The sequence below is a fragment of the Caloenas nicobarica genome, chromosome 3 (genome assembly GCF_036013445.1).
Source record: "Caloenas nicobarica isolate bCalNic1 chromosome 3, bCalNic1.hap1, whole genome shotgun sequence".
Taxonomy (NCBI): Eukaryota; Metazoa; Chordata; class Aves; order Columbiformes; family Columbidae; genus Caloenas; species Caloenas nicobarica.
This window is the reverse complement of record NC_088247.1, coordinates 35,198,424-35,225,147: the sequence shown is the minus strand read 5'-3', so window position 1 is coordinate 35,225,147 and position 26,724 is coordinate 35,198,424. Positions and strand designations below refer to the sequence as shown.

At 41.4% G+C, this 26,724-nt stretch overlaps 1 protein-coding gene across 1 annotated transcript in view; it reads right to left on the bottom strand.

Moving 5' to 3' along the window:
* Positions 1–15,128, bottom strand: part of SH3BGRL2 (SH3 domain binding glutamate rich protein like 2) — a 40,993-nt gene extending 25,865 nt beyond the window's left edge. Inside the window, exon 1 of the mRNA XM_065632389.1 lies at positions 15,012–15,128. Coding sequence (XP_065488461.1) covers positions 15,012–15,056 — 45 coding nt within the window. The 5' untranslated portion in view covers positions 15,057–15,128. The remainder of the gene's footprint in view (positions 1–15,011) is intronic.
* Positions 15,129–26,724: the final 11,596 nt, after the last annotated feature.

Genomic DNA, 26,724 nt, shown 5'->3' with positions numbered 1-26,724 from the left:
GACTGGCGGCCAGAGGGCTCCACACAGACTGAGAAACACAGCACGAGGATTCCCAGCCTGGCCTGGCCAGCAGCCGGTGACTGCGAGGTCCAAGGTCAGGATGTGCCACTGGTTGTTCTGGTGGGGAAGTTCACAAAACCTGCTGCCAGTTTGGATCGTAACCTACAGCAAGAGCTCCATTCTGTGGAATTACAGCAGCCTGAAAAGTTTTACATTTCTATTGGACAAAATACGTGCCTGAAATGATATCTGCGCTACAGATACAGGACCTTTCCTGGTCATAGGTATCTTCTTGTGAGCGCACTGGGAAGGTGTACTGGTTCTTCTTTGGCTGGGCCTCTAACTAAAACAGAGGGTGGATTGCCAGAGCATGCTGGTAGCTTGGTCTGGTTTTAAACGTCTCAGTCAACAGTGAGCCAAGAAGTTTCAAAATTGTTAGAATTATGTGGTGTTGTCTTTGTTTTGGTTTGCTCGTTTTTAAGCGAGGTTGGAGATTCTAGTGGCTAGCACAAAAGATGAGACACTTTGAGCAACCTAGAAGATCCAGGGATTCATAAAGCATATTCTCAGCTATCAAAAACTTCTGATGGAAACATCCTGCAGGACTAGAACAATTTTTATCAAAAGACTTATAATTCAAACCCTAGCTGGCAGCTAACTTCTTTCAATAGATAGAAGTTTTTGTTTGTAATTTACCATATGTTTCAGTAATTCGAGAGAGTGGTTAAAGTGTTATTTTCACACATTTTTCCAACAGAAACCTCTCAGAGTTCCCAGAGAATAATTTAAATCTCCTATTTAGCATTCTACATTTAACTATTCTCTTTTGTCAAAATGGCATATTTATAGCAAGTATTTTGCATCATGAAAGAAACCCTTTCAACAAGCAACATCTATCCTCCCCTTCAAAATGTACACTACACATAAACACAGGTATGATAACTGCAACCCTTTTAATTCAGTTACTTTTTAGTACCTCTAATTAAATGCGAGTGCTCTGATCTCTATGCTATATTACATTTACTCATACGTTTATTTCTTTTGATTTCTGTAAGTTATTTGATTCTGAAGAATATTCTTTCCTTCCCAGTAAAGTCCCAGTTCAGCAAGGTACTTGAGAACAGTCAGATTCTGAACTATCGGAAACTCAGTCCATAGGCCTGCAGTGAAGAACAGAAAATTGACCACTGAACCTCCCAGTTCCTCCTGCAGAGTTAGGAGAGCAGGGAATAGTTTGGTGTCTTGCACACGGAAGTCCAGCACTGCTACAGCTGAAAATCTGCAGAGATTTAAGAGAGATCACTGTGTTAATGTGAATCAAGCTTGCTTGGTGGGATTATGATTTTGTGGAGGGGAAAAAAAAAACCACACACACACAAACCATAACTATGTTTTGTTTATTTATTTTCTTAAAGTGTGTTAAATATTCGGTAATTGTTTAAAATTCACTGAAATAGGACTAAAGAGAATGGTTTTATAAGCAGGTTTTGGAAAGCAAGCAAATGCTATAATACCTGTATGAGTCAGCAGTGTGCGCCCTGGCAGCCAAAAGGGCAAAGCACATCCTGGGTGCATCAGACACAGCGTAACCAGCCGGTCAAAAGAGATGACTATCCCACTGTATTCAGCATTGGTGCAGCCTTGCCTTGAGTTCTGAGCCCCACAATTTAAGAAGGATGTGAAGGTCCGTATACATGTCCAGAGCACGGCAACACAGCTGGTGAAAGGAATATGTCCTGTAAGGAGTGGCTGAGGTCTTTGGGCTTGTCTAGTTTGGAGAAAAGGAGGCTGAGGGGCAACCTCATTGCTCTCTACTGATATCTCTTCGTAGGATGCGTGGCAATGGTTCAAAGCTGCATCAGGGGAGGTTTACACTGGACATTAGGAAGCATTTCTTAATGGAGAGGGTGATCAAACCCTGGACCAGGCTTCCTAGAGAGACGGTCAATGCCCCAAGCCTGTCAGTGTTTACGAAGCATTTGGACAATGCCCTTAACAACATGCTTTAACTTTTGGTCAGCCCTGAAGTGGTCAGGCAGTTAGACAAGATGAACATTGTAGGTCACTTCCAACTGAACTATTCAATTCTAAATTCTGCAAAGAAAGACAAAAGTTTAAAAGCAAAAAATCCCTCTAACAAGAAATTCACATGCGTGCCCTATTATGTAACATGTTTATCACCTACATTTTTAAGATGAAAACACACAACTGCCTTTTTTTTTGTGACGTGGTGAGTCAGCAGAGCACTGAAAGTGTTGTGAACTAGTCCTATATATTTATCAGTCACACTGTTTTGTAACAATGAATAAAGCATCCCCAGCTGTATTTGTTGTACTTACTTCAAATGAGATATAAAAGCAAATCTCTTGACAGTAAAAAAAGAAAAAGGTCATGTTTCTTCCTTCTCGTTAGCTTTAAGCATCAAAATGCAGTGGCATAGGAATATTTACCGATTAGAATGGATAAAAATATCTGCCAGCTCATGAGATGGAACAAGTAATTAGCCGTGTTTCGTCTGGGTGGGGTCCCAGTTCTGTTAGCTCAAGATGTAAGTCCGGCTGGCCATCTCCTGCCTTACCCGTGAGGCTGCACCCACTATATTTTGTCACTCGGGACTCAGAGCCCAACACCCAGTTACACCCATCTGCAGCTCCAGCTATTTCTGAAACAGGAGCTAGGTGATGAACGATGTGGAGCCATGAGATGCCACATGCAGCAGAGTCTCCTGACAGTATGGGAGAGTTTTTAAGAGACATTAAGGCAAGCTCCAAGACTGCAGTACTGCCTAGCCCAGCAGTGGCATACTGGGTTTCATGAAGAACCCTGTTCCCACATAAATGTAAAGTCACATCCATATTTCTCCTCCACAGCTATTAATCCCCCTCCATGAATTTGAGACACCTGGAAAAAGTGTCTAGCCTTTCCCTACAAAGGACTATGCTTCCATTTATTTGTTTTCTTACCCTGAATGATCAGAGATATTATGATTGTGATTCCAAAATGTTCCGACGAATTTGAAAAACAAGTTTGTGAAATAAAGCTGTCAATACTTTCACTTTCTCCCGACAGCTACTATCCACACAGCACAGATGTGTCATTCTGCCAGCTACAGATATACACACCCCTGATAAAGCACTTTAAAATAACAGCAGTAACAGCAGTGCAAGTCATTTAGAATTTGTTGTGTTAAGTTTTTACAGATATGTACAGGTTTTCCCAGCAGTATATGAAACAGCAACAGAAAAATGCATTTGTGGCTCTAGACAAATGTCATATTTCAAATAAAATTGGACTATATTACTGCAAAGTTATGTCAGTATGTTTTTGCAAGGCTAGTATGATGGATTTTGTTGATATCATTCCCTAAACCAGGGCTGACTGCCACTGCTATTATTCAGATCAATAACAAAATTATCTTTGACTCAACTGAGAGCAGAATGAGGCTTCTAACTTTATTAACAAATGTCAATGTTAGTTCTCTTTCAACAAATGCAACTATATCTGTGTAGCCTGTGTGTTCCTGCAGCTCTGTATGTGCAAATTACCTTTTCTTTTGTATTTCTGTGGTCTCACTTCTTAGTGACTAGCTGTGTCCCCAAACACAGCAGCTATCTGATTATTATCCCTTAAACTGCAGACGCATCTCCTGTAAGGTCAAGAGGAGTCACCTCCATGTAGCCAAAGGTATCACTGCATACCATGGTGAATAAACCCACAGATTTTCAGACTCCCCTGGGGTCTGATGCTGGGAACCTTTACTAGAAAATAGACCTTGCTGCAGGTAAGCCAGTTTCACCAGTAGAAAGGACTACTTGCACATCAGGGCCTTCATGGCAGCTGCTTTCTCTGGCAGCTGGTTTTGTATCTCTTTTCTAACTAATTTTAGCTTCCTAGCAGGTTCCTAGTGAAGAATGTGATGTTACCTAAATCTTTCAAATGTCATTCCTTTCTCTGCTTCTATATAAACATATCAGATCACTCAATTAGAGATGCTTCAGGAAGACTGTCTAACCTTAGGAGATGCAGATCTACAAAGGTTTAACGCATACTGGAATTGTGTTTCCTTAGATTAGGCAGGGATGATAACTCCACTAACCCTGCAGCAACATAATGACAGGTTTCAGTTGTTGATGCTCTATTGTTCATCAGATCAAAGGAAGCTTTCTTTCAAATGAAGACATACAAAAATGCACTTGCCTTTCTCTGAAAAACATAGACCCCGGTTCCATGATGAAGAAAGCAGTCTTTAATTGATTTGTAATGTTACTATTAAATTGTTCAAAATAGTCACTCAAAAAGGTTTTAATAGCACAGATAATACCTGCTATCATCCTCTGCAGCATATGAAAATGCCAGGAAACAATTTGTGAAAGGTGCGATAGAATTTCCACCATTAAATTCTGATTATTTTTTTCTGAGAGTCATGTTCTCTTGCTTCAACTGGAATCTATCCAGTGAATTCAGAAGACCTGTGTTACATAGCAGATTGGTGAAAAGGATCACTATGGGCTGTATCTCCTAGCATGTAAAGGTAAATAAAGTTCTGTCTTTTGTAAAAGCATAAAAATCTAAAAGCCAACATGAAAAAACTATCAGCATGTGTGAAGGAAACATACACAATCACATTTTGATTTGCATTTAATATGGAGTACGAGTTCACGGTTTCAGGGCTCTGGGTACAAACAAAAGCTCTGAGGGTAACCCTGCTGGCAGAGTTCGCAGCACAACAATCCCATGAGACAGGACATTCAGAAAGCCAGAAACTGTGGCTGTTCAAGGCTTTGTCACAAGCAGAAGCCAAAAGTCACCATCACCCCTACAGCAGTAGCAAAACTGGGCATGTCCTGGTGCTGCAGCGACTCAGTTTCACAGTCCAATGTATTACTAGCCCACCTTCAGCACCCATGAGGACAAACACACAAGGCTGTGACTGAAGAGGCCGAAATGGAGACACATGTCCTGCCCTGGGGCTCTGCAACAGGCAGAAGAGCAATTTTGAATTTATCAGCAGTCAGGTCTCCAGCTGCCACCACCAGCCCTGCCAGAGCTCTCAGATAAAAATCTTCATAACACTGTTTACACTGATGGTACCTTTTTCCTACTAGGAAGGGAAATATTTATGCCACTGTACATCCCCATTAGCCAGCACAATTATATTGGTAAATATCTTGTATTGGTGTAACTATTTTGATGCTTTGTAAGCACCTCATTATCTGAAATAAGTTACGTAAGTAAGGCTTTTAAGCATAGGTCAGACACATGGCATAACAGAGAAAGCTGAGCAAGCACCACAATTTTAGCACTCCAGTTTACACAGAAGACAGACATCCATGGTTACAATTCCATAAGAGCCAGCCATTCAAATAAAGAAGCCGTCATTTTTGTCATGGTCCCAACAAATGCTGACGTATCTTGAGCAACCAGTGTGAGGCACTAGGATATTATGTTTATTTCTCTTCCGGGGATGCAAAAATCAGTGGTTTATTTTTACCAAGTAATAATAAGCATCCATGGGTGATTCCAAGGTTAAGAAACACACACACACATATACACAGATATAAATATGCATAACATATACAGACCATATATATATCAATAAATATGGGTGTTTGCAAAAATGCACATCTACATATAGATATTCAAACAAAAGGCAGTTTGATATATATGCGAAGGTCACTCCCAGGCATTAACTTCTGCAAGTTTATTCCTTGCAGTAAAATGAGAAACATCTCGCAGTTTTCCACATCATCTTACTAGGAATGTTGGGGCTTAGCTACCTAGAGGTAAAAGAGGAAAACCACCAACAACAAATCCTGGAACTCTGAACTGTCGAGACAAGCTCTATCCTACCAAAGGGAGTTGAGCAGCAACAGAAGGGCATGCTGTTATTGATGAGTCACTGAACAACCTGCATCTCCTAAGAGCTTCTCTTCATCAATCAGCTTGCAAGACAGTTACTCCCCTTCCTCCGTGCCAAATTTAATTACTTTATAGTGAAGTACAATATTAACTTAGGCTAAATAAACTTGTTCACCATTGTTTGCCCTGTTTTAAGAAGGTTCCTCATCACTATAGCTCTTATCACCGCAAAAGGATATCCACATGCTTTAGACTCAGCCCCTTCAGAGTGGTGATGAATAACTCTCACAGTAAAGTAGCACACCTGAATGGAAGCACTGCCACAGCCTTGAACAGACTAATCGAAAGATTTCACCCCAAGATACTTCACAGATGGAGGCCTAAAGCCTAAGAAAGATAAGACGGGTTTTGTATTCATGCTCTTTTGCAATGAGACAAACTATGTTAAATGGGTTGCCTCCACAATGTTTGTATCTTAGTCAAAGCAATCTGAACTTCACCAACAACTTTGAGTCATTCCTTGAAAGATCAGGTCACACTTTGCTCACCTATATGGGTCCCACTAAAATAAATCTGATGTTTATTTTTAGCATTGAGAGTCAACAGTGACTTAGGTTTCTGAACTGACTCCATCTGCCCACCCAACGGGTGCTGACTACACAAAAAAACAGCGCCAAGAGAGAAGGTTAAGGAAACAATCTCCTGGCTACTGAGAAATTCAGAAGCTCTTCCAAGCTGTTGCAGCTAACTGCAGGCTGTTTCCATTGACAGTCACCAGTAACAAACCCTACCACCACCTCTACAATTCCCCTTGTCACCAAGATGGAAATGCACCTACTTAAGGGACTTCCAAAATACTAACTATCTTCTCTGAAACTTATCAAAACATTAAGCTGGTAAAAACCACTGACATACTAGAACCTGATAATGGTTTTGGATACAGTAGATTTCAAAGACTACAGCATTTCTGTGTCCATTCCTCTTCTTATCAAGCTTTCACACTGCAAGCAAAACAAAGATTGTAGTGTTTTCTTCTGGACAGACTCCCTTAGGAAGCCAGTATTGAGGATGCAGGTGAGGAAACTGTTGCCCTTCATGCACTTGCTAGTAAAATGATATGCTCTGGGTTACCAGCTCAGTGACAATTATCTCCAAAACGCACTCAGATTGCTAAAGACAAAAGTGATCCTGATTTTCTACAATAAAGAACTTCCTTTAAAACTGGCTATTTTTCCACAAATTCTAATCTCTTCTACATTTCCTTCTTTGAATAAACACAAGCATAAACTGTTTGAAATAATTAAATTGGAAGATGGATTGTACAGAAGACTACCAGAGGGAATCTGACATAGGTCACCTGAAACATATTGCATTAGACTTGATTTTTGCTTGGATTTTAATTATAAGCAGAATAATTCATATGGCAAGTGAAATGGACTTATTCAGCAGTATACTTCACCTTTGACAACACCATTAGAACCAGAATATTCAATACATTAGTTAAAATATAGCCTTTTTTTTTAAGCTCTTACAAGTACCAAGAGAGGTAATTTACTGTCCATAAATATTGTCCCATTACATTGGCAAGCTGTGCTAGGCTTCAGTACTATCAGGTAACATTGATTAGCACACTTTCACATATGTCTTTACCATTTCTTGAATTTTATCTTAGTTCCTTAAATTTTAAAAATGGGGAAGTATTCAGGAATAAAAGAGACATAACCTCTGGGTGAACCTGCCTTAGCAGGTTGGTTGGACTAGATGATCTCCAGAGGTCCCTTCCAACCCCAACCATTCTGTGATTCTGGGATAACTTTGCACAGGCTAGTTATTTGTTTCTAGCCTCACTGTTCACCATAATGGTGGAGATTCAGGAAATTCAGCTCTCTTGCTTAGAATGTGGCCTCTAAGTTTTGCAACTGGTACCTTTTTACTATGGATTGCCCAAGGACAGAGGCTTAGGAGTCCAATACAACCCTTCTACCAACAATTGAGCTCTGTCATTTTAGGTAGAAGATTATATCCTGAGGTTCATTTCTCCTTACTGCTAATGAGGGCATGTTATGTTCGCAGGCAGTACTCAAGCAATTCCAAGCTGGAGCCAGCAGCATTGTACCAGTTACATGCATTAATAAAAATGTTTAGAACAACACGCATTATAAATGTCCTGAACTTTCACACAAGACACCACTTAGGTTTAACGGCAAGCACAGAAGCCACATGGCTTGGATGAAAGCCCAGTCGCTCAATGAAGATGTTTCCACCAATTTCAACAAGCTTTGGATCACATCTTGTATGAATTTACTACACCAGATACCGCATCCCAGTAAATGACTGGAGATCACAGGATTCACATTAGTCCAGCAGTGACTTTAATTCAACAACTTCTTTTCATATCTTTTTTTACAAAGATATTTAGCTTAAAAAGAAAAAAAAAATACTGACACTAGTGCTTAGTATATTTTGCCCAAATAAGACTTCTTGGAAAAAAAAAAAAAAAAAATCTAGAAAGTAAGTGAATACCCGACCTAGATTTACAGAAGAATAGCCAAACGAACTTGGGACAGCAGTTCTGTGATGCCCAAATGTAATGGAATTCAGTTCATCTTCCCTTGTATGATCGACCTTTGTAGTGACAAGAAACCAGACAGCAAGCCTGCACTGGGCTGCGTATGGAAAACATGCTGCTTTCAGTTTGAATTCACCAGATTAAAGTAGCTGGTACCAAGGTGTCCAGGTCAGTGGCACCGAAGCGAGCAGCTGCAGTGACCCAATGTGTCACGGCATGAGAGCTGCCGGCCTTGCCCCGCTGCTGGAGTTTCTCCCTGCAGGAGCAATGTTGGCAGAGAATGATGTGATGACGACAACTGTAAATGTGGCAGTTTATATGTTGGTGTACTAGTGCCAGACAAAAAACGAGGCCAACCAAAGAACAGCATATGCTTCATCCCGTGCCTTTCCTCCTGGGTTGTACCCTCTAAAAAACAGACAGGTGAGTAGTGTGCCCAAATTAATTTTCATTTCAGAAACCAACATGGAAAACAAAAGTAATCCAAAAGGCAATTTGTACTAATAAATTGCATGCAAGTTAGTTATTACTTCAATTATTTTTTTCATTGATGTAATCAAATTCAGCTATATGTGACTTCCTGTGATCACTTACACTATGACCAGGGTTAGGAAAAAGAATTTCTAGGCTTTGGTGATATGGGTGGAAGATTAAGGAGAATAGGTCACCATCAGTGAAGTATGTCCATTCAGGCACTTGCACTTTGACACTGCTGTGCTCTATAGAAAAAGAGGGGAAACACCTTCTTAAAATTAAGAAGTTGCCTTTTATTACTCATTTTATTCTTTCTAATCAATGTGAATATATTCAAAATAGAGGGCTAAATCTCTAATGAAAATATCACTATGTAGTTGTTAGACACGTTGAACCACATGCCTGGAAAAAACAGATCAGCATATGGAGAGTCAAAACACACTCCAAACAGTCTCAGGAACCCAATCAGAACAATACCTCCTTTGAAGTTTTCTTACAGCTACAATTGTGATCAAAGGTCAGTAACAGTCCTACTGCTCATGACACTATGTAGTCTGAAGCATGTTCCTCAAGGTAGCATTACTTCTGACACAATCTATCTGCCAAGAGGAAATGTAAATATTTGAAAAGGCTAGAGCACACAAGAATGGTGCAACAGTCAAGCATTGACTACCATACACAGACAGTCTAAATTCCACCTGTATCCTTGTGACCAGGGTTCTCAGCCATCTCTCTCCTGAACACATTCCTAAAGTTATCTGAACTGCTGTTCAGGGGCTCTTGGTTCTCTCCATCATGAGGCTGGAGGATGTAACTAGAACTTAGACTTCTTTGGAATACAGCCTCGAGAGCTAGATCCACAGAAGGTCCTTAAGAGTGAAGAACAGGTAAAGTCTTTGGCGCTGACCTCCCTGCCTCGCAGAATTCACGGTCGCAAGCAAGGCCCTCGGGCTCTCTCTGCCACATGGACCCTGCAAAACAGGTCTGACGGAAGCCAGCAAAGATGAATATGAGCCACCTGACCTGACAGTAAGAAACGTGAGGAAGGATAAGGGAACTAAGTCTGTCAGTCAAAGGGACTGGATCCATAAAGTTCCCAGATCTCTCCTATTGGCACGATATAATTGCTAAGGTGTCCTGTGACTGAGCAAGGATCCAACTTTTTTCTTTGAGTATCGCTGCTGTTGCTACAGCACTACCCTATAGGTGCACCACCAAAAACACCAGCTCATCTTGACCAAGTGAAGTGACACAGTGTGATGTTCAGGTGAGATTCATAAATCAGACTTTAAGGATCCCACAGGTGTGTCCTCAGCATGCTGACAGAGGTTAGACAATACTGCAGTTATGCATTTAAAATACTGCCATTTCCCATGTAAACACTGCAGGATCACTACTAATTGTAAACATTACTATCTCATTTCTGAAAAGCCAACTTACCTGCTGCTATGATCTGATTTTACAAACTTCTCATATTAAAAAATAATGATAATGTTTATCATTTGCAAAGCTTAATATTTTATAACATAGGTTGGATTTCTGTAAATCACATGCAAAAAGTTGTAAATCCCTCCAGATTACCACCATAACTAACATGGTTTTCACAAAAAGCACCTGTATCACTGAACAGATCACTTTCAGTTTTAACTTCTGTGCTTTTGGGATGCAGAGAGGCAAAAAAAATCCACACCTGCTAGATGGTGGATATTCTAGAAGTGACATATTCTAAGTGAATTTATTCCACACCTCTCAACAAGTAGCACATTCTTCCTGAGAAGTGCTATGAGAAATGTTGAGTTACAATGACTTTGTACAAACAAAGGTGGAGTTTGAATTCATCATTATCGCTAGGAGACAAGCTCAACCTTAAGAATGTTAGCATTGTATTTGTCTTTGTTACATTATCCAACAACACATGAACCAAACAAACATGACTCTAATTATTCTGACATTCTGATGTTTTATACTGTGAACTGTGATCTAAAGTCATTCCAGGAAACAAAAATTCGAACTCATTTGACCTCCATAAAACGCTTCAGCAAAAGCAGGGCTTTGGTCTCATAAAACCAATATTTGCTACAGAAACAATTCAGCTATAACTGCACCTTTCTTATCAAGCTTCCGGGTAAAAAAAAAAAAAAAAAAAAATCCATAATTCTCTTCAGTATCAGGAGTCGAAGTCCAAGTTTTGGTCATTTAAAGAAGTCTAGTCATTTCCAGTTGGCGCTGTTCTCTCCAAACCCTCCTGTCCCCCTAAACACGTTCTCATGGAGAACATGGCTGAACAGCACTTGCCCTTGTACACTAAATGGAGAAAGCACAAGTGAGAGTTGTTCAAAGTTTCTCCATTATTTGTAAGCTCTTCAATGACTTTCCTCTTACCTGTTCTTCAGTCCTCTAACTGCAAGAGGACTGAAGTCTCCTCTCGTTCAGCATTTCTAGACAACTGTATGAATTCCAGGCATAGAGTTAACTTAGCTCATACTACCAGATTCCTGTCAAAGGCAGACTTGCTTTAAAACACTGAAAACCTGAGTCAATACATAGTACAGTAGCACAAGTGTAATTTTTTTATTGACAGACTGGAAAAAAAAAGTGAAACAGATTAAATTACAGTCACCTTGGAATGATTTGGTGAAAAACGAGGGCATAAACTATTTCCAGAAAACAGTGAAGCACTGCTGAGGGGGAAAAGTAAACACTAAATTTTAAAGTAGCCTTTCTCCTAAGCACAAAAGAACACTGAGTGCCCTTATCAGGGAGGAGTAGCAAAGCCTGCCTCCCCAGTCCTACAAAGAAGTGCTTGGAATTCGAGACACAGCTTCCCAACAAGTAGAAATTCAGGTCAGAAAAAACAGCGAGACTTGTAAGGCTTGTGGAAACATGCCTGCCTGCCTATTCAGAGGCTTCCCATTGTGATGCAATTCGATCTACCTAATGCATGCTCAACAATACAGGAGGTTATTTAGAAATGTACACATGCACACAATGTCTCTCTCCTCCCTTCCTGCAAGAAGGTCTCAGGAACTTGTCTACAGCATCCCACAGTCCAGCATCCATAAAAACTGAAGATGACAACAAGCAACAACTAGGTCTGGGGATCTGTGTGTTCTTTTAAGTTCATGAGGCATTCACATTCAAAAATTTTATTAAAAAAAATAGTTACTACCATTAACCTCTCAAGGGTCTAAGAGCCTTCAGATGTGAGGAAGATGCTGCAGGGAGAAATCCAAAACCAAATGGAGGGAAGGTTCACACTGTTCTTGGCTTCTTATCCACTCCAATTATTTCATTTTCTCATTCTCCATAATGACCACCAAAATATTTTCTGTGTTGAACTCTTAGAATTAAGTATGAATATTAATGTATTTTTATCTTCTTTAGCACGAAATAAATTATACCAAGTATCAGGATCAACAACATTTCAAAAGCTTCCAGAGAAAGTTATATTTATGCAAACTGAAGGTTTTGCTGACTACGCAACCAGCATATTTCTCAGGAATGATTCAGCCAAATACGTATCATTTAACCTTGGTATTCTGAAGGTTTCAAAAGGAGTCATACACAAAGAGTTTAGCTCATGGTATTTGCTAGGTAATATTATCTCTTTCACCAGTTAACATATTATTTTTATTTAAGCAAATCACTGCCTTCACCCCTTCCTCTGCAAACTCAAACCAGCCTCATTCCCGGCATAAAGAAGAAAGAAGACTGAGAAGTGTCCCTGCTTGAACAGCACTCTGCTCATAAGGTAACAAACCAAACCAAAAGCTTACTCTAGAGACTAGATGGACTTTTCATTTTAAAATAGAGCAATTTAACAAAGTATCTCCAGTGAGGTTAGGAAAGTGAACTGTGTCACCATGGCATTGCTTTTAGTTGAACAGCAAATACTACATGTGGAAGTTCTTGGTCAATTACAGCAGGTCAGACAGATACTAATCTCAGCCACATCCCCTCTCACACGCAGCTAGCCTACAATTTGACTCAAACTGACCTACAGGTGGAAATTAAACCATGGATTCTGACAGGTTTCAGCAGGAGACACAGTAGGATCTATAGGGGGTAGTCATTTCTCTAGACAGGGAAATCATCCTGTCTCATGAATTCCACAGGATCCCAAGTAGTAACTGATGTAGTTGTGCTGAAGGCTGGAGGAGATAACAATGAATTACATGATGCAAACACTTTGTTTCCTTTCGCTAATGTTTAGTTCTAGGAGGCTGAAAATCAGTTTAAAACTTCCCTGTTTAGAGACATGCAATATGGTAGCCGCCCTTTTCTCCAGAAGCAGATTCCCACATAGCCAGCTGATAATAATTTTCTCTTTGTCATTTCCTCAATCACTTAGCCACGATCTATGGACACACCCCCTGCAAAGCCAACAGAAAAAAAAAAGCCTCAGTGATGCAACACTGAGCACAGCAGGAACCTACCAAATAATGAAGGTTCCTAAATGCTGCGGTAACACAAATAAAGAAAAACTGATAGAAAAGAGATGTCACAGCTCTGGTTCTGCGTAACAGTACCTCCAATCACTAAATTATCTGTTCTTCTCTGGCCAGGCTGTACTCAGAGGTACTGCTGTGTAGAAGAGGAAGTTGACTATCACCAGTAGGCAAACTGTTATCCCTATTATATGTCATCTTCTTGTTGTCAAACACAGGAAAAAAAAGTCGGCAAATGAACTGATGTGGAAACTAAATTGCTTGTCAACCTCAGATTTAGTTTGCTGGGTTAATAGATAGTGAAGAGGGTTATACTGCTGCTGCTAACAGGATATGTGCCTTGCAGGCAGAGACAGGGAAAGGAGTGGACAGAATCAAAAACTCACATCAATAACCTATTTGCAGACTGGTCAGAACAGGAGATTTGGGTGAGCTAATTACGTGGCCCTTTTTCTCCCTCCTTAAAAAAAAAAAAAACAAAAAACAAAACCCCCTATGCATTATTGTTCAAGCTATGAAGCATGAAACAGAAACTAAACCTAGCAATTCTGAGCTACCACAGCATGAACCAACTGCCCATGTCGGGACAGAGATGTTTCTATTACGGATGCTTGATGATTATAGAGTTCTGAAGATGCTCTGTGTTTACTCAGTTGGCTACTGAAATGGATAATTAGTTTTTATTAGCTGTAATGCAGCCACTGATCATTTTGAACACTTCATGCCAAAACATATCAGAGCACATACCTGTCACCATGCCACCGAACTGAAAAATAGTACTGCACAGTAAAAGGCTGAAGGAAGTGAACACACCGTAAACCTTCAGATAGGAAAATACAGCGCTACATCCTTCCGCAATGCAAAAATGCCACTGCCTTCACTGCTGGAGCGTAAAGAATAGCAGTTATATCTAAATCCTTCTGATGTTTCTCATTAAAGAACAAATTCAGTGGAACGCTTGCGCTCAGATTGCCTTAATGGAAATCAGAGCTGTCGCTTTATATGAAAATACAGAAATTCACAGGTCACATGCATAATTAATTCAACAAGAGAAAGCTATAAGAGCTTCAATGAAGCAGAGGACGCAGTGATGCCTTTCAAAACTGAGTTTAAAAGGAGCTGTACCTTTTCCAAAGTACTTCTTGACGCAGAGAGGTGCTAGTGGCCTGAAGTTTGTCTCCAGGCTCTGCCCGTATGTATTTTCCAGACCCGCAGTACTGCCAGGCCAGGACGCCGGGCTCAGCTTCCCCTGCCCCAGGGCGCCCAACTCAACCCCCCGGGCGGGCAAGTTTAGCCCAGTTTAATCACCTTTAACACCCTTCAAACACACCCAATATTTGTCCCCTACGAAGAGGTCTCAGCGAGGCTCGGTTTGCCAGAGGCAATTTATGAACAAGCTGAGCTTCGGCAGCCTTTCGCGGAGCGGGGTGAGTCGTCCTGTTTCCCCCCGCACCGCACACGCAACCTCGGCACATTCAGACCCAGTTTCGCTGCAGCCCGCTGACCCCCCGCCCCGCGCCGCCGTGCGGGGCTCGGTCCGGGAGCTGCGGGCGGGCTGGGCGCCGCGGGGACGGCGAGCGGCGGCTCACAACCCGGCGCCGCAGGCTGAGCGCTGGCCGCCCTGCTCCTCTCCTTTCCCCGCGCCGCTCGCCCCCACTCACCGCCACCGAGCCCGAGGAGGAGGCGACGAAGACGCGGATCACCATCTTCACCTCATGAGCCGCGCCGCCGGGACCGGACGGGACAGGGCGGTGTGGCTGAGGGGACGCCGCTCCCCCGCGCAGGACGGGGGGCTGGGGCCGCCCCGCTCCACGCCGCGCCCCGGGCGGCAGCCCCTCTCGGGCGAGCCGGGTCCGGCGCCTCGCTGACAGGAGGCAGCGATAACGGCAAGAGGCGGGAAAGGTGGGGGCGGCGCGCAGGGGCCGACGGGCGCTGTAGTTCTCCCCGGGCGGGGACGGCGCGGCGCTCGCCGGGCTTCTCCAGCCGAGTGGAGTCGGCAGCGTACGGGCTGCGAGCTGCCGTGTCCCCAGCGCCCGGGGCTGCCCAGTGCCACCGCTCGCGTCTGAGAGGCTGAGGAGGGGCTTGCACTGCCCGTGGGTCAAGGTGGCCCCAGAGCGTGCTGAACGACGAGCTTAAATTCACCCCCCGACACCATCAGGGTTGCTCCTCCCTCACAGCCCGGCCCACCTGGCTGCTCCTCCTCCAGAGCCGCCACCTCTGCTCCCCTGGGCCGGGGTCCAGCCCCGCTGGCCGCCATTTACCCTGGCGAAGGGATGGAAAATGGCGCGTTCCTGTCAGGGCGGGCCAAAGGGACAACGCAGGGGAGGTGGGTGGCTGGGCGAGGGGGCTCTGCTGCCTCCTGCACCTCAAAGGAGTTAAACAGCACTGTCTGTTTTCTCTCCCTGGTATAAATGTGCAGTTCTCAATATTGCCAGCTGTGGAACAGATGTTATTAATCAACAGGATAATCAGATAACCCCAAATAACCCTTCATCAGTCAGCTCATCTGCAAGTGACTGAGGGGAATCCCTACAGCCCTTGTCAGCTTTTGGGTCTGTGAGGATGCAGCCTGTCTTTATTTAAAGACTCAGAACCATGTAGCTGGCAGCCTTATGCATGTCATAACACTCATCCTCTTGCTTCCCTTCCCTTCTCCTTCCCCTCTACTCTGCCCTGGTGAGACCTCATCTGGAATATTGTGTCCAGTTCTGGGCCGCTCAGCTCAAGAAGGACAGGGAACTGCTGGAGAGAGTCCAGCGCAGGGCCACAAAGATGATTAAGGGAGTGGAGCATCTCCCTTATGAGGAAAGGCTGAGGGAGCTGGGTCTTTTTACCTTGGAGGAGACTGAGGGGTGACCTCATCAATGTTCATAAAGATATAAAGGGTGGGTGTCACGAGGATGGAGCCAGGCTCTTCTCGGTGACAGCCAACAGTAAGACAAGGGGTAATGGGCTCAAGCTGAAACACAAGAGGTTCCACTTAAATTTGAGAAGAAACTTCTTCTCAGTGAGGGTGACGGAACACTGGAACAGGCTGCCCAGGGAGGTTGTGGAGTCTCGTTCTCTGGAGACATTCAAAACCCGCCTGGACGCCTTCCTGTGTAACCTCACCTAGGTGTTCCTGCTCCGGCAGGGGAATTGGACTAGATGATCTTTTGAGGTCCCTTCCAATCCCTAACATTCTGTGATTCTGTGATTCCCTACCTGCAGCCAGGTGGTTACTCATTTCCCCTGGCTGAACTCTCCCTCCCCACCATTTCATGCCGATGGTGAAGTGCGTGGTGTCAGGCTCCCTCACACCTTCACACTGACACCACCCTCTGTGAGCATCCAGCATCCAGGCTAAGCACAGACCTCAACTCGCTGCCAAATATGTCCTTAAAGCTTCTTTACATTCTAATATCGATCAGTTATTTTGAAATTCTGCAGGTCTCCTGGAAGGTACCTACCAAGAGCCATAAAAAATAACCAGGACGCTCAGTGCTCTTTTTGAGCTTGATTTATATCTTGTGGAAGTCATTGGGAGGCTTTCTACTGACTTCACTGTCCTTTGGAGCAGAGTTCAACGTCAGCAATATAAAATCCAAGCCTGTAATGAGAACTCAGGTAGCAATCTTGCAAAGATTTATGACTTTGCATTACTTTGCTTTCATGAGAGTGCTCGTTGAAAAGAGTGAACTTCATCCGAATAAACTTACGTACAAAGGTTGAGATTTCCTCGCTTCAGTGCTCCTCTCTTCATCTGAGCACAACTCTTACTGTGGGAACCACAAACCAGTGACCAACAAGTGTTTACTGGTTAATTGCTGCTGAACAACCAGCAAAAGTAGCAAACGAGGCAAACTTTTTAAATGTTAGTTTGTAAGGTAACTCCAAGCAACTTGTTAACATTTTGTGACAGGCAAGTAATTACATGAATTTGCTTGAAAATCCCCATTACCTTACTCAGTGAATTTCCTTCACACTGCAGGATTATTTCTGGTAACATATTTCCCTATGTTTCTCTAAGTTTTCTTTAAAAGATGGAGATGTTTACTTCCCACTTCCCTATTTACTCCCTACTAGAAAATACTGGTTTTAGTATTCTAGTTTTGCCATACTGCTACTATGTGAAACAAAGAGAATCAGGGCAATTCACTGCAGCTGGTTGTATTTAATTCTCTCAAAGCATTAAAATATAGTATTAAATTATAATATTAATAACTTCTGCCTTCTAGTATATTTCTTAAATACAGAACAACAGAAAAAAGATAGCAAAGTCTGATTCTGAATGGTGCTGAACATCTTTAACTCTCACTAAACAGAAGAAGAGGATGTTCCTGCCTCTCAGAGACAGCCTTGCCACATAGCCAATAACCTGGAGAAATCGTGTGGCAGTGGCAACTAACTGGAAGAAGCATGAGATGTAAATAAGAAAATTAAGAAATTGTAATGGGACTGTAAAAACTGTAACTAAGGTATTTTTAAGGTTGCTTCCTCTCCTTGTAAAAGTCCTTTACTTTGTCAGCTCCAAAAGCCACAAATCTAGTCTCCTTTCCCATCTGGAAGACAAACAGCTTTCATTTCAGTTCACTTGAAAGTGTTACTGAGCTGCATAAATTCTCAAAAGCTACAGGAAAAAAGAGGTGGTAGGAAAAGTAAAACCAGGTAAAAACTAAGAATTCAAACCCACTATTCCATTTCAAATGCCCCAACATTATCCTCAGCTAGCCAAGCCAACATACATTCTTATTTTCATTGCTATTATTCTCCCTTTTGTTCCTGTATCCGTTGGGTGAGTAGACTCCTGCAGCTTGAACTTCAAAAACAGAGTCAGAGCAGCCAAACTCATGGCCAGAGTTGATAGACCCAAACTGAGCTAAAGTACCAGAGCTCATGGAGATCTTCCATCCATCACACTTAACAGAGCTTCTAGCCAACACCTCAGCATCTTTACAGACACCATCAAAGACAGAGCAAGGAGTTTCCTCCCCACATTCAACTACTTGACAATGAACACAGCAACTTAATTAAAGTGTCCTTTCAAACACCCTTTGACATAGATTTTGACCAATCTCAAGCTGTATTTCAATGAATTTCCATGTAATTATCAATTTTTATAAGTAAATTTGTAACATTTTGGGTGAAAATTCTTGCACCTCTAACTTCTCGGTATCAACGTTGATATAGCATGGGCATTGAGAATTCAGAGAGCTTTTTCATTTCACTCTTTTACTAGTGTCTCTATACACACAAAGAAGCTAGGGCTGTCATGGAAGTAATCCAGAAACTTAGGAAAAACAAATATTACACTGAGAAGCTGAAGATTTCAAAGCTCGTAGAGCAGCCCCATCCTTTACATGGCTCCTAAGCAGAGAATTATTACTCTGTGGAGGGTAAAACCTGTCGGACATTGCCCCGTGACATTTTGCACTTTCAGGTGGGGTACAGGTTAGGACTGGCCATCACCCTCTGTCCTGAAGCTGCTGCTGGTAAATGTCCTGAGGCCGTACCTTTAATTCCATTTCTGTTGTACACTTCTAGAGGCTCAAAGACCAAATGGTGTAAACATTTAGTTAAGTAAAAGAAATGTAATAAATTAAAAACATCGTTAAAATGATTTATGAGCACTTTTCCATGTTTACAGGAGGTACACAAACACTGCATTCTAAGACTGGAGTTGAAAATGTGGATTTACGGGGGGCAGGATGTAGTTTCTAAAGATTTCATGGTAAGAATGATTCATTGTTATGCCAGATCTTCATGGAAGATTAAACAGAACTTTACTGCTGCTAAGGTAACGAATAACACACAAAACCAAAGCTTGCAAATATGTGAAAACAGAAGTGTAAAAGCACAACCTTGGACAAAGAAGATTCTAATTATGATAAAAGATTATTTGTATAGCAAAATGCAACAGGCATAAGAGAAAAATCCTGGAGAAATTGTATATTCTGCTCAGGACTGAAAAAATTATTAAGATGGCTTCATCTCTGACCTGAAAGGAGTGGTCTGGCTGGGGCACTTTAGGAGTTTTCTGGTCTGTGGGTTGTCGGTACCCATCACTTATTTCTCTGGGTTCTGTGACATGTTGCTAAGAAGTAGTAAATTCTCTGCAACTATTCGCATACTTGAAATTTCTAAAGGGGTCTTTAGCACTTTTGAAAAATTCTAAATATCAAAACATGTTGAAAATTACTGGGTTAGAGTGTCATTAAAAGTTCTGACAGTCCTGAGCAATCTCCATCAGTAGAAATGTGACTGCCATGCTAGAAAGCAGCAAAAGAAAAAGATAAATAGTAGAGAAAACAGAATGCTCCAGTTTCAATAGAGCTACGGAGTATCATCAGCTGATCTCACATCGCAGATCCCAAGAGAAAGTAGATAACTTAAATGCTCTAAAACATATAAAATGGCCAAAATAATGTGATGTAAGTACAGGATTCTTCCACTTGTTGAGTAATGACACTCAATGTGGAGGCTGATAGCCCATAAATATCTTGGCCAGACACAGCCTGAAAGCATATGAGATAATGCTGTTTGCAGCCTGGTTCTCCACATACATCCTGGAAGCCAACATATTTTGAAGGTCTCAGTTTAATCACAGAAGGAACCTCCAGAGCACACTCTGTGCATTAATGCCTGCAGCTGTGGGTCGTGCACACTGGTGTGACTCCTTTGCATGCAGCTCCTAGGCAAGATCCCCCTGTCCCTTGCAAAAATGGCTTCAAAGGTTTTGTAAATCACAACATAAGTCTCCCAATAACAAACTCAGTTTCATGCAGGACTATTTTTTTTTTCCAGAACCTTGACTGTGACGAGAGGTTTACATTCAGAGCATTTCACCACAGTCAGATTTTAGAGGTAACATCCCAAGATAAAGCTTTTTCTCTTTTGACTGAAGCTACTTCAAAGCCCAGGTATTAAAGCTGATTCTCGGGAAGAGACAGAGCTGGAACAATTTGGGGAAAGGTTTTGATTCTTGCTTCACAAATTTATGGCATGTTGAGGGAAGCAGACAGGTATGGCTGTTCTTTGTACCATCTCTTTATAACTGACAGAAAACAAACCAACCAAAACAAACAAACCAAAAAAAGAGAGCTGAGTAAACCTACCTTCGTGACATTTAAATCTAATTACACCTAGATAATTCCAAAGCTATGTAGAAGTCCATTCTTCTCAGCTGCTGCCCTTTAGTTGAAGCATGACTAGTTGTTAGTATCTGTGGCTGCTTAGATTCCCTCCATGAATTCCTAATACTAAGGACCTTTGAAAAGAAAAGTATTTTCCTGTGAAATTCATCATCTGATGTGTGGCTCAGTCATCTGACTTCCACTAACTGAACCCGGAGGTAAAAACATCCTTCATGTTCCATATAAAGTCATTTGTCTTTCCTTAAACTTACAACTACATTGTGTAAGAAGTGCCAGAGTTCATTTTGCACTTGTGACTTTGAGAATCCCGCTGTTGCAGAAGCTGGTGGCTCTGCCTGAGGAGCAGGAGCCAGGCAGGTTTCAGTCAGTGCCTTCTACCCCCTCGGCTCTTTCAGCCCAACATATTACAAACAAATCAGGCTCAACAACATCAAGCTTGTAGGCTTGCATTTCTTGGTGAAACCAAACTTCTGAGCAGCTTTTTTTTTTTTTTTTTCCCCAGTTTAGGGAAAGTATTCCTCTTTATTTCTGCTAATTTGAACAACCGTTAGTAATCTACATTACTGCACAAGGATAAGGGATTAAAGCCCCCACAAATCTCATTTCCCCATCTGCAGTTCCAACGAAGCTTAAATTAGTGAGTGCTCGAGATGCAAAGTGCACTCAGGGAGCAGTCATAGAGCATTACATTCCTGCCAGCCCTTTTCTGGGGGACCTTCTGCCAAGCCCTTGGAAAAGAAATCTACCACCACATTCATTTTGGCTGTTTCCCAGCCTGTCCAGTTCCACTCTGACAAGGCACTTTACAAGATTCATTTCTTGCAGGATGCAGGAGAAGTGGGTCAGCAATATTTATGTATACAAGGACAAAGGGCGAGTAATCTTGTGGAGAATAAGAGGCAGCTGAGTACATGAATACTGGCATCTTTCCTGAAGTGCATGCACCAAATAAACTAAGAATAGTTATTATTTTTATAGTACTTAGGAGTTTTTTAGAAGTTTCACAGAACAGACAGAGGAAAAATGTCTCAGACTTGGAAAGCTGACATAAATTTGAGGGTCAGGATTATGTGTGCATTGCATTTCAAGCATGGGTTCAAGCCCAGAAATGGAGGCCACATCCACATGGTGGGGACACAAGACTGCACTTGGGCACAGGCTTGAGGTGACCTTTAGGAACCAGGAACCAGCAAGCTGGAGCTGGAGCTGGTGGGGAGAGAAGGCAGAAAAGCAAATGTGGCAGTGGTGACTGGGGATGTGCTGCAGGCAGGTTGTATTGACCTATGTGGGAACCGATTGCAATTTCATGATTTGGTTTGAACAGAGAGGACCTTCTCCTGCCTGTACAGAAGCGAAAGAGATGTGGATTCAGAGCAGGAGCACACTGGGCTCAAACCAGCTGCCTGGCCTGGCAACTAATGCGCTGAGCAAAGGAGCATGTAGGAGACAACGTAAGCCAGACTAAATAGCAGGTAAAGAAAAGAGAAACCATACAACTTCTCAAGTGGTGGGTAGACAAATCATTGCCTTATTAGGCTCAACCCAGGCTCTTTTTTTGCTAAGCACAAACTTTCCTGTCAAAGCAGATACACTTTTTATATTCTTTGGTAAAGTAACCCTGCAAAATTTGCTAACATTTATTTATCCCTTTCAGATTTGTAGCATAAAGATTGTTACATTTTGCATTTCCATGGCCTGTTTTTTGCACCATGTTTTCCCAGATCAGATCTTCAGTGTAGCTGTTACTCTATCTCAGAGCTATCTGAGATTTATTTTCTACTGCCATAAAGGTACTGAGGACGTAGCAGTTGGGAAGTAATATTTTATGTAGAGGACTAATTAACCTATAACTGTCGTTCAGTTCGAAAACATAAAGTGGTGAAAATGCTAAGCAGCATGTTTAGCACTTCCCAAATGTCAGCTACAAAAAGTACTGTTATCCTAGCCACATTTGACCTCACCAGCTCTTCTCTGCAGAAAAAAAATTATGCACTATGTGCCCATCTTCTTCCATTGGGAGAGCTGCTGGTTGGCACAATAAGTATGTATTACTTCTGTCTGTGAAGGCACAGCTTAGAACAGCTTCCAGACTGTGCAGAGCATGTCTTGGATGGTAAGAACAAAAACCTAATTCAACACTTTTTTTTTTTTTTTAACTAATTGGAGAAGGATGGTGAAAGGCACACAACCAGTCTTCATTGGAAATCTGTAAAACAAACATGGCAAGACAAATGAGAAGTTATGAGAGGTTAGAAAAATTAATCTTGCTGCAAGAAATATTGTTTTCTCAATTCATCAAGAGCATCTTCTCAAGATACATATTTCCTGTTTCACTAAGCAACAGATGTATCATGCAGCCAGCAGGGTCAAGTCTGCTGTTGTACTAGTGGCATGGCAAGGGTAAGCACATCAAAGCTGCTATTGATTTTTTCTAAATGCAGATGGACCCAACTAGAATTACTTTCAGAACAGCAGATATAAAATAGCTAATGAAGGTATGGCCAAGCAACTATGTAGCCAAACTTCACAGCAACCTTTTGCTCTCAGATGCTTTTGAGGATGAATCTGAGTGCAGAATATGACCCTGAGCTACATAAAAATGCTAAAGAGTTGGCTAAATTTTAAAAGAAAAAAATATTAAGGAGGTTGTTGCACGAGTAGAAATGCATCTCAAATCTTAAGGTTTGCAAGAGCAATGCAGGCAAACTAGCCTATTTTAGACAGCATACCCATCTCAACCATAAGCTATTTTAGCCATGAATTGGTCAGCATAGGCAGCTTTTAGATAACTCCTGAAAAATACTATTTTTTAATGGATCATTTCCTTACTTGTATAAAGAAAGTTGTCTTTTGACCACAAATGGACAAATACGGTATCAGAGCTGTATCAGACCCTAAATGGGTAAATACCTGTGATACCCAGTCTACTTTCTACACTTCAACAAAAAAACAAACAAAAGACCCACAACCAACCAACCAAAAAAAACACAAACAAAAAAGCCCCAACAACCAACCAAACAAAAAACCAGTTCTATTTGAAATAACAGGAGATAACTTTGACACAATATTAACTTTTAATGTTGATGACTGCAGTCTACGAAAGTCTGAGAAATATTAAATTCAGCATGTTAGATACTTTGGTATCATAATTGGATGCAAAATTTCTTAAAGCAATCTAGATACCAAGACATGTAACCATCCCTTTCTCAGAGTTTTTGGACTACAGAGGAGGCTGCAGAGGAGACCAATGTGAAGGGTTCCTCCTGAGACCCCTCACATCATCAGTGCATCAAAGAGAAGCAAGGGTCCAGCAAAGACCTCATGGAAAACTCCACAGAAAGGAAAAATGTTGTTTCATATGCTCACGGAGCTGGTTCAGCTTCTTCATGTCGATTCACTTGCCTGCCTCACCATGCAATCACTGAAGTCTGTATCCGCAGTCCTTACTCCTCTTGAGAAGACCTCACTCACACAAGTAGCATTCAGTGAAATAAATGGGACTATCTGTGTGAATGAACGATACTCAGCAAAAGGAGTTGCAGATTAAGGCTGTGAGATAGCAACTGTGAATCAACATGAATCCAACCAGCAGACTTCTTTTTAAGATCTGACTGCCTTACAAACTTTTCATAGCATGACCTAGCAGTGAGACACTGGCCTACACACCACGAAACCTGGCTTGGTTTTGAGTTTTGCCACCGGCCTACTGTGTTGCAGGTATATCTTCTTTAAAGCAATTTCTGAGAGATAGTCTCTCAATATTTCTTTTAGGATCTTTCAATTTTGTCACTCCCTGGGATGCAACCATTAAGCATGACAAGCAGTAGATAATTACTAGTCATGATTTTCATACCTACAGACATATCCACCTTGCTCAGATTCAGCTTCACCTGTGGTATCTTCACACTATCTCCATGTTGCTGTCACTTCCAAGCCCGGGTTGTTTCATCTGTTTATCTGAAAGCTGCATCTAGATGTTGAATCAATGAGACTGATTTTTGTGGGGCTTGGATATAATGAAGATCATTAGATCATTCTCTCATAGGCCAGAATTCATGTATTAAGAATAAACTCCTTAGGGATTCAGAGCAAATTTCTTGTGAGACTGATCAAAAACAGTGCTGTGAACTTCCCCAGGAGCTAAAGGCTATTTATACTTCTTGGTACAAGTTACACTAACAAACAAATAAAACCAAGTGAACTGGGTTATAATGTTTCTCCTATGTTTGGAGCTCACTGAATTCCAACAGAGATAGGAACCTTTGTCAGTGAAGCAAATCTTTTTTTGTCTGTCACATGGAAATTCATGTCTTGCACTAATATGGGAAATGAAAGAATGTTCCCAAATGGGTTTAGTGCCACAGAGCTGGTTCTCACACAGAAGCAGTTCTCTTATGTACAAAATATTAGTATGGAGTTAATATAATTGGAATTGCACCTGCCTACATAATGCACGTTATGATATTTTCATTTTTTCAGGAATTTAGGACAATAAAGGAGAAAACAAAAAAACCTGCATACAGTCTTAATGTCAGCTCCCCACTCTCTGGTTACTTCTCTGACCTTGGGGTTTTTTGTCCTATTGATTTGCAGCATTTCCTAAAATATTAGTTGTTTTCTAAAGGTTTTGCTGTCCTGATTTTTCAATCTATTTTGTATTTGTTTATTTTAATGAAAAAAGAAAAGGGAAAAAAAAAAAAGAAAGGGTTTGATTTAGTTATAATGAATGATTCATAGCTCCTGCAGATCATCCAGGGACGCCATTCATAGTTAATGATTAAAATGCAGTAATAAAACATGAAATGTTTGAAAGTCAACAGAGATGCCTCTGAAGGTAAATCTTTGACAGAAATTGCTGACAGCACCAAAAACTCTCCCTCTATAAATACATTTTCAAACATACTAATTTATCTGGTTTTTTTCCCTTTTGCCTTCTCTCCCTTGTAGGTGTCTTCTATATGTGCAGTTTCAGGTCAATATTCTAACAAGATGGACAGTTTGTCTATAATTTAGTTTAACATTTTTCTTTTTTAATTTACATTTTTACTCATTTTTAGCCTGCAGTGATTATTTGTATGGAAAGAAATTGTCTTCAAAGGCTATATTTAGCCCCATATATCGGATTAGAAATGTAAGCCAATCATTCAATGAGGTTAATTTTAAATCCTGTGGAAATTGTACCACTCTATTCAGTTTTCTCTGCACTGGCACCCATCTTGTTTGAGGTCATATGACCTTTAGCTCCCATGTCGAATGTAATTTCATACCAAAAGGAGTACAAGCAATCCCCTTAAAATAGGCATTATAGAATATGTAAGAAGAAGCCTGAGCAGATTTTTTTTTTAAAAGCTGATGATCTGAGGGCTGTGATTGTGTTTTAGAATATGCAAAGAATGAATAGAAAAATAAAGCAAAAAAAGCAGAAACTTGTGCTTGTTTTCCTTTTCCTACCACAAGCAATATTCACCAATTCTTACCCACCAATACTGGTAGACCTGTGTTTTAGCCAGTGCTGTATTTATTATATTTAGCCAATGTTAATATCAGTTAATACTATTTTTGAGCTCTACAGTTACCTTAACTGCTTCCTTCCACATCAGCTTGTCCCCATTTCCCAAAAAAAAAAATAAAATCACTCTTTTCTTGCCAGTGACTGTCTAGGGCTGACTATCACATCCATCAACCCCATCAAATGTATTTATATCTATTGGTTAAAATTCAGCTTGTGATCACTGAGCTGCAGATGGAGATCCCCGAACAGCAAAAGGAGTCCACGCATCCATGCCAGGAACAGTTGGAGCCACAGTGGAGAGGTGGCTGAGACGATCTGTCATTACAGAGTCTTTATCCCTTCAGCCTCAGACAGGTGTCAAAAAGAAGCAAAAACTGCTGCCTCACCTGTGTATTAGTGTCAGGGCTTTCAGCAGACTCAAGAGAAATCAGATTATTCAGGGTTTTTTTTCCAAGGTGACATTAACTTTACAAGTAATTAAAGTGATTGTCAATCTTCCAATGAACTATTAGAAAAATACTAAAAATATGTCTTTTTAAAGCATGGAAAATGCAGGGTAGGTAGGGGTTCTTTTTAATATGTGTTTTTCCAGCAGAACTCGTGAAACAAGAGATCAAGGCAGTTCCATTCTAACCTAAAAACTTCTGGATGATCTACTGTAGGGATATTTTTGTTTTCTAGGGCATGGACTCAAATGAATATTTCACTTCTTAAGTGCATGAACAGGAG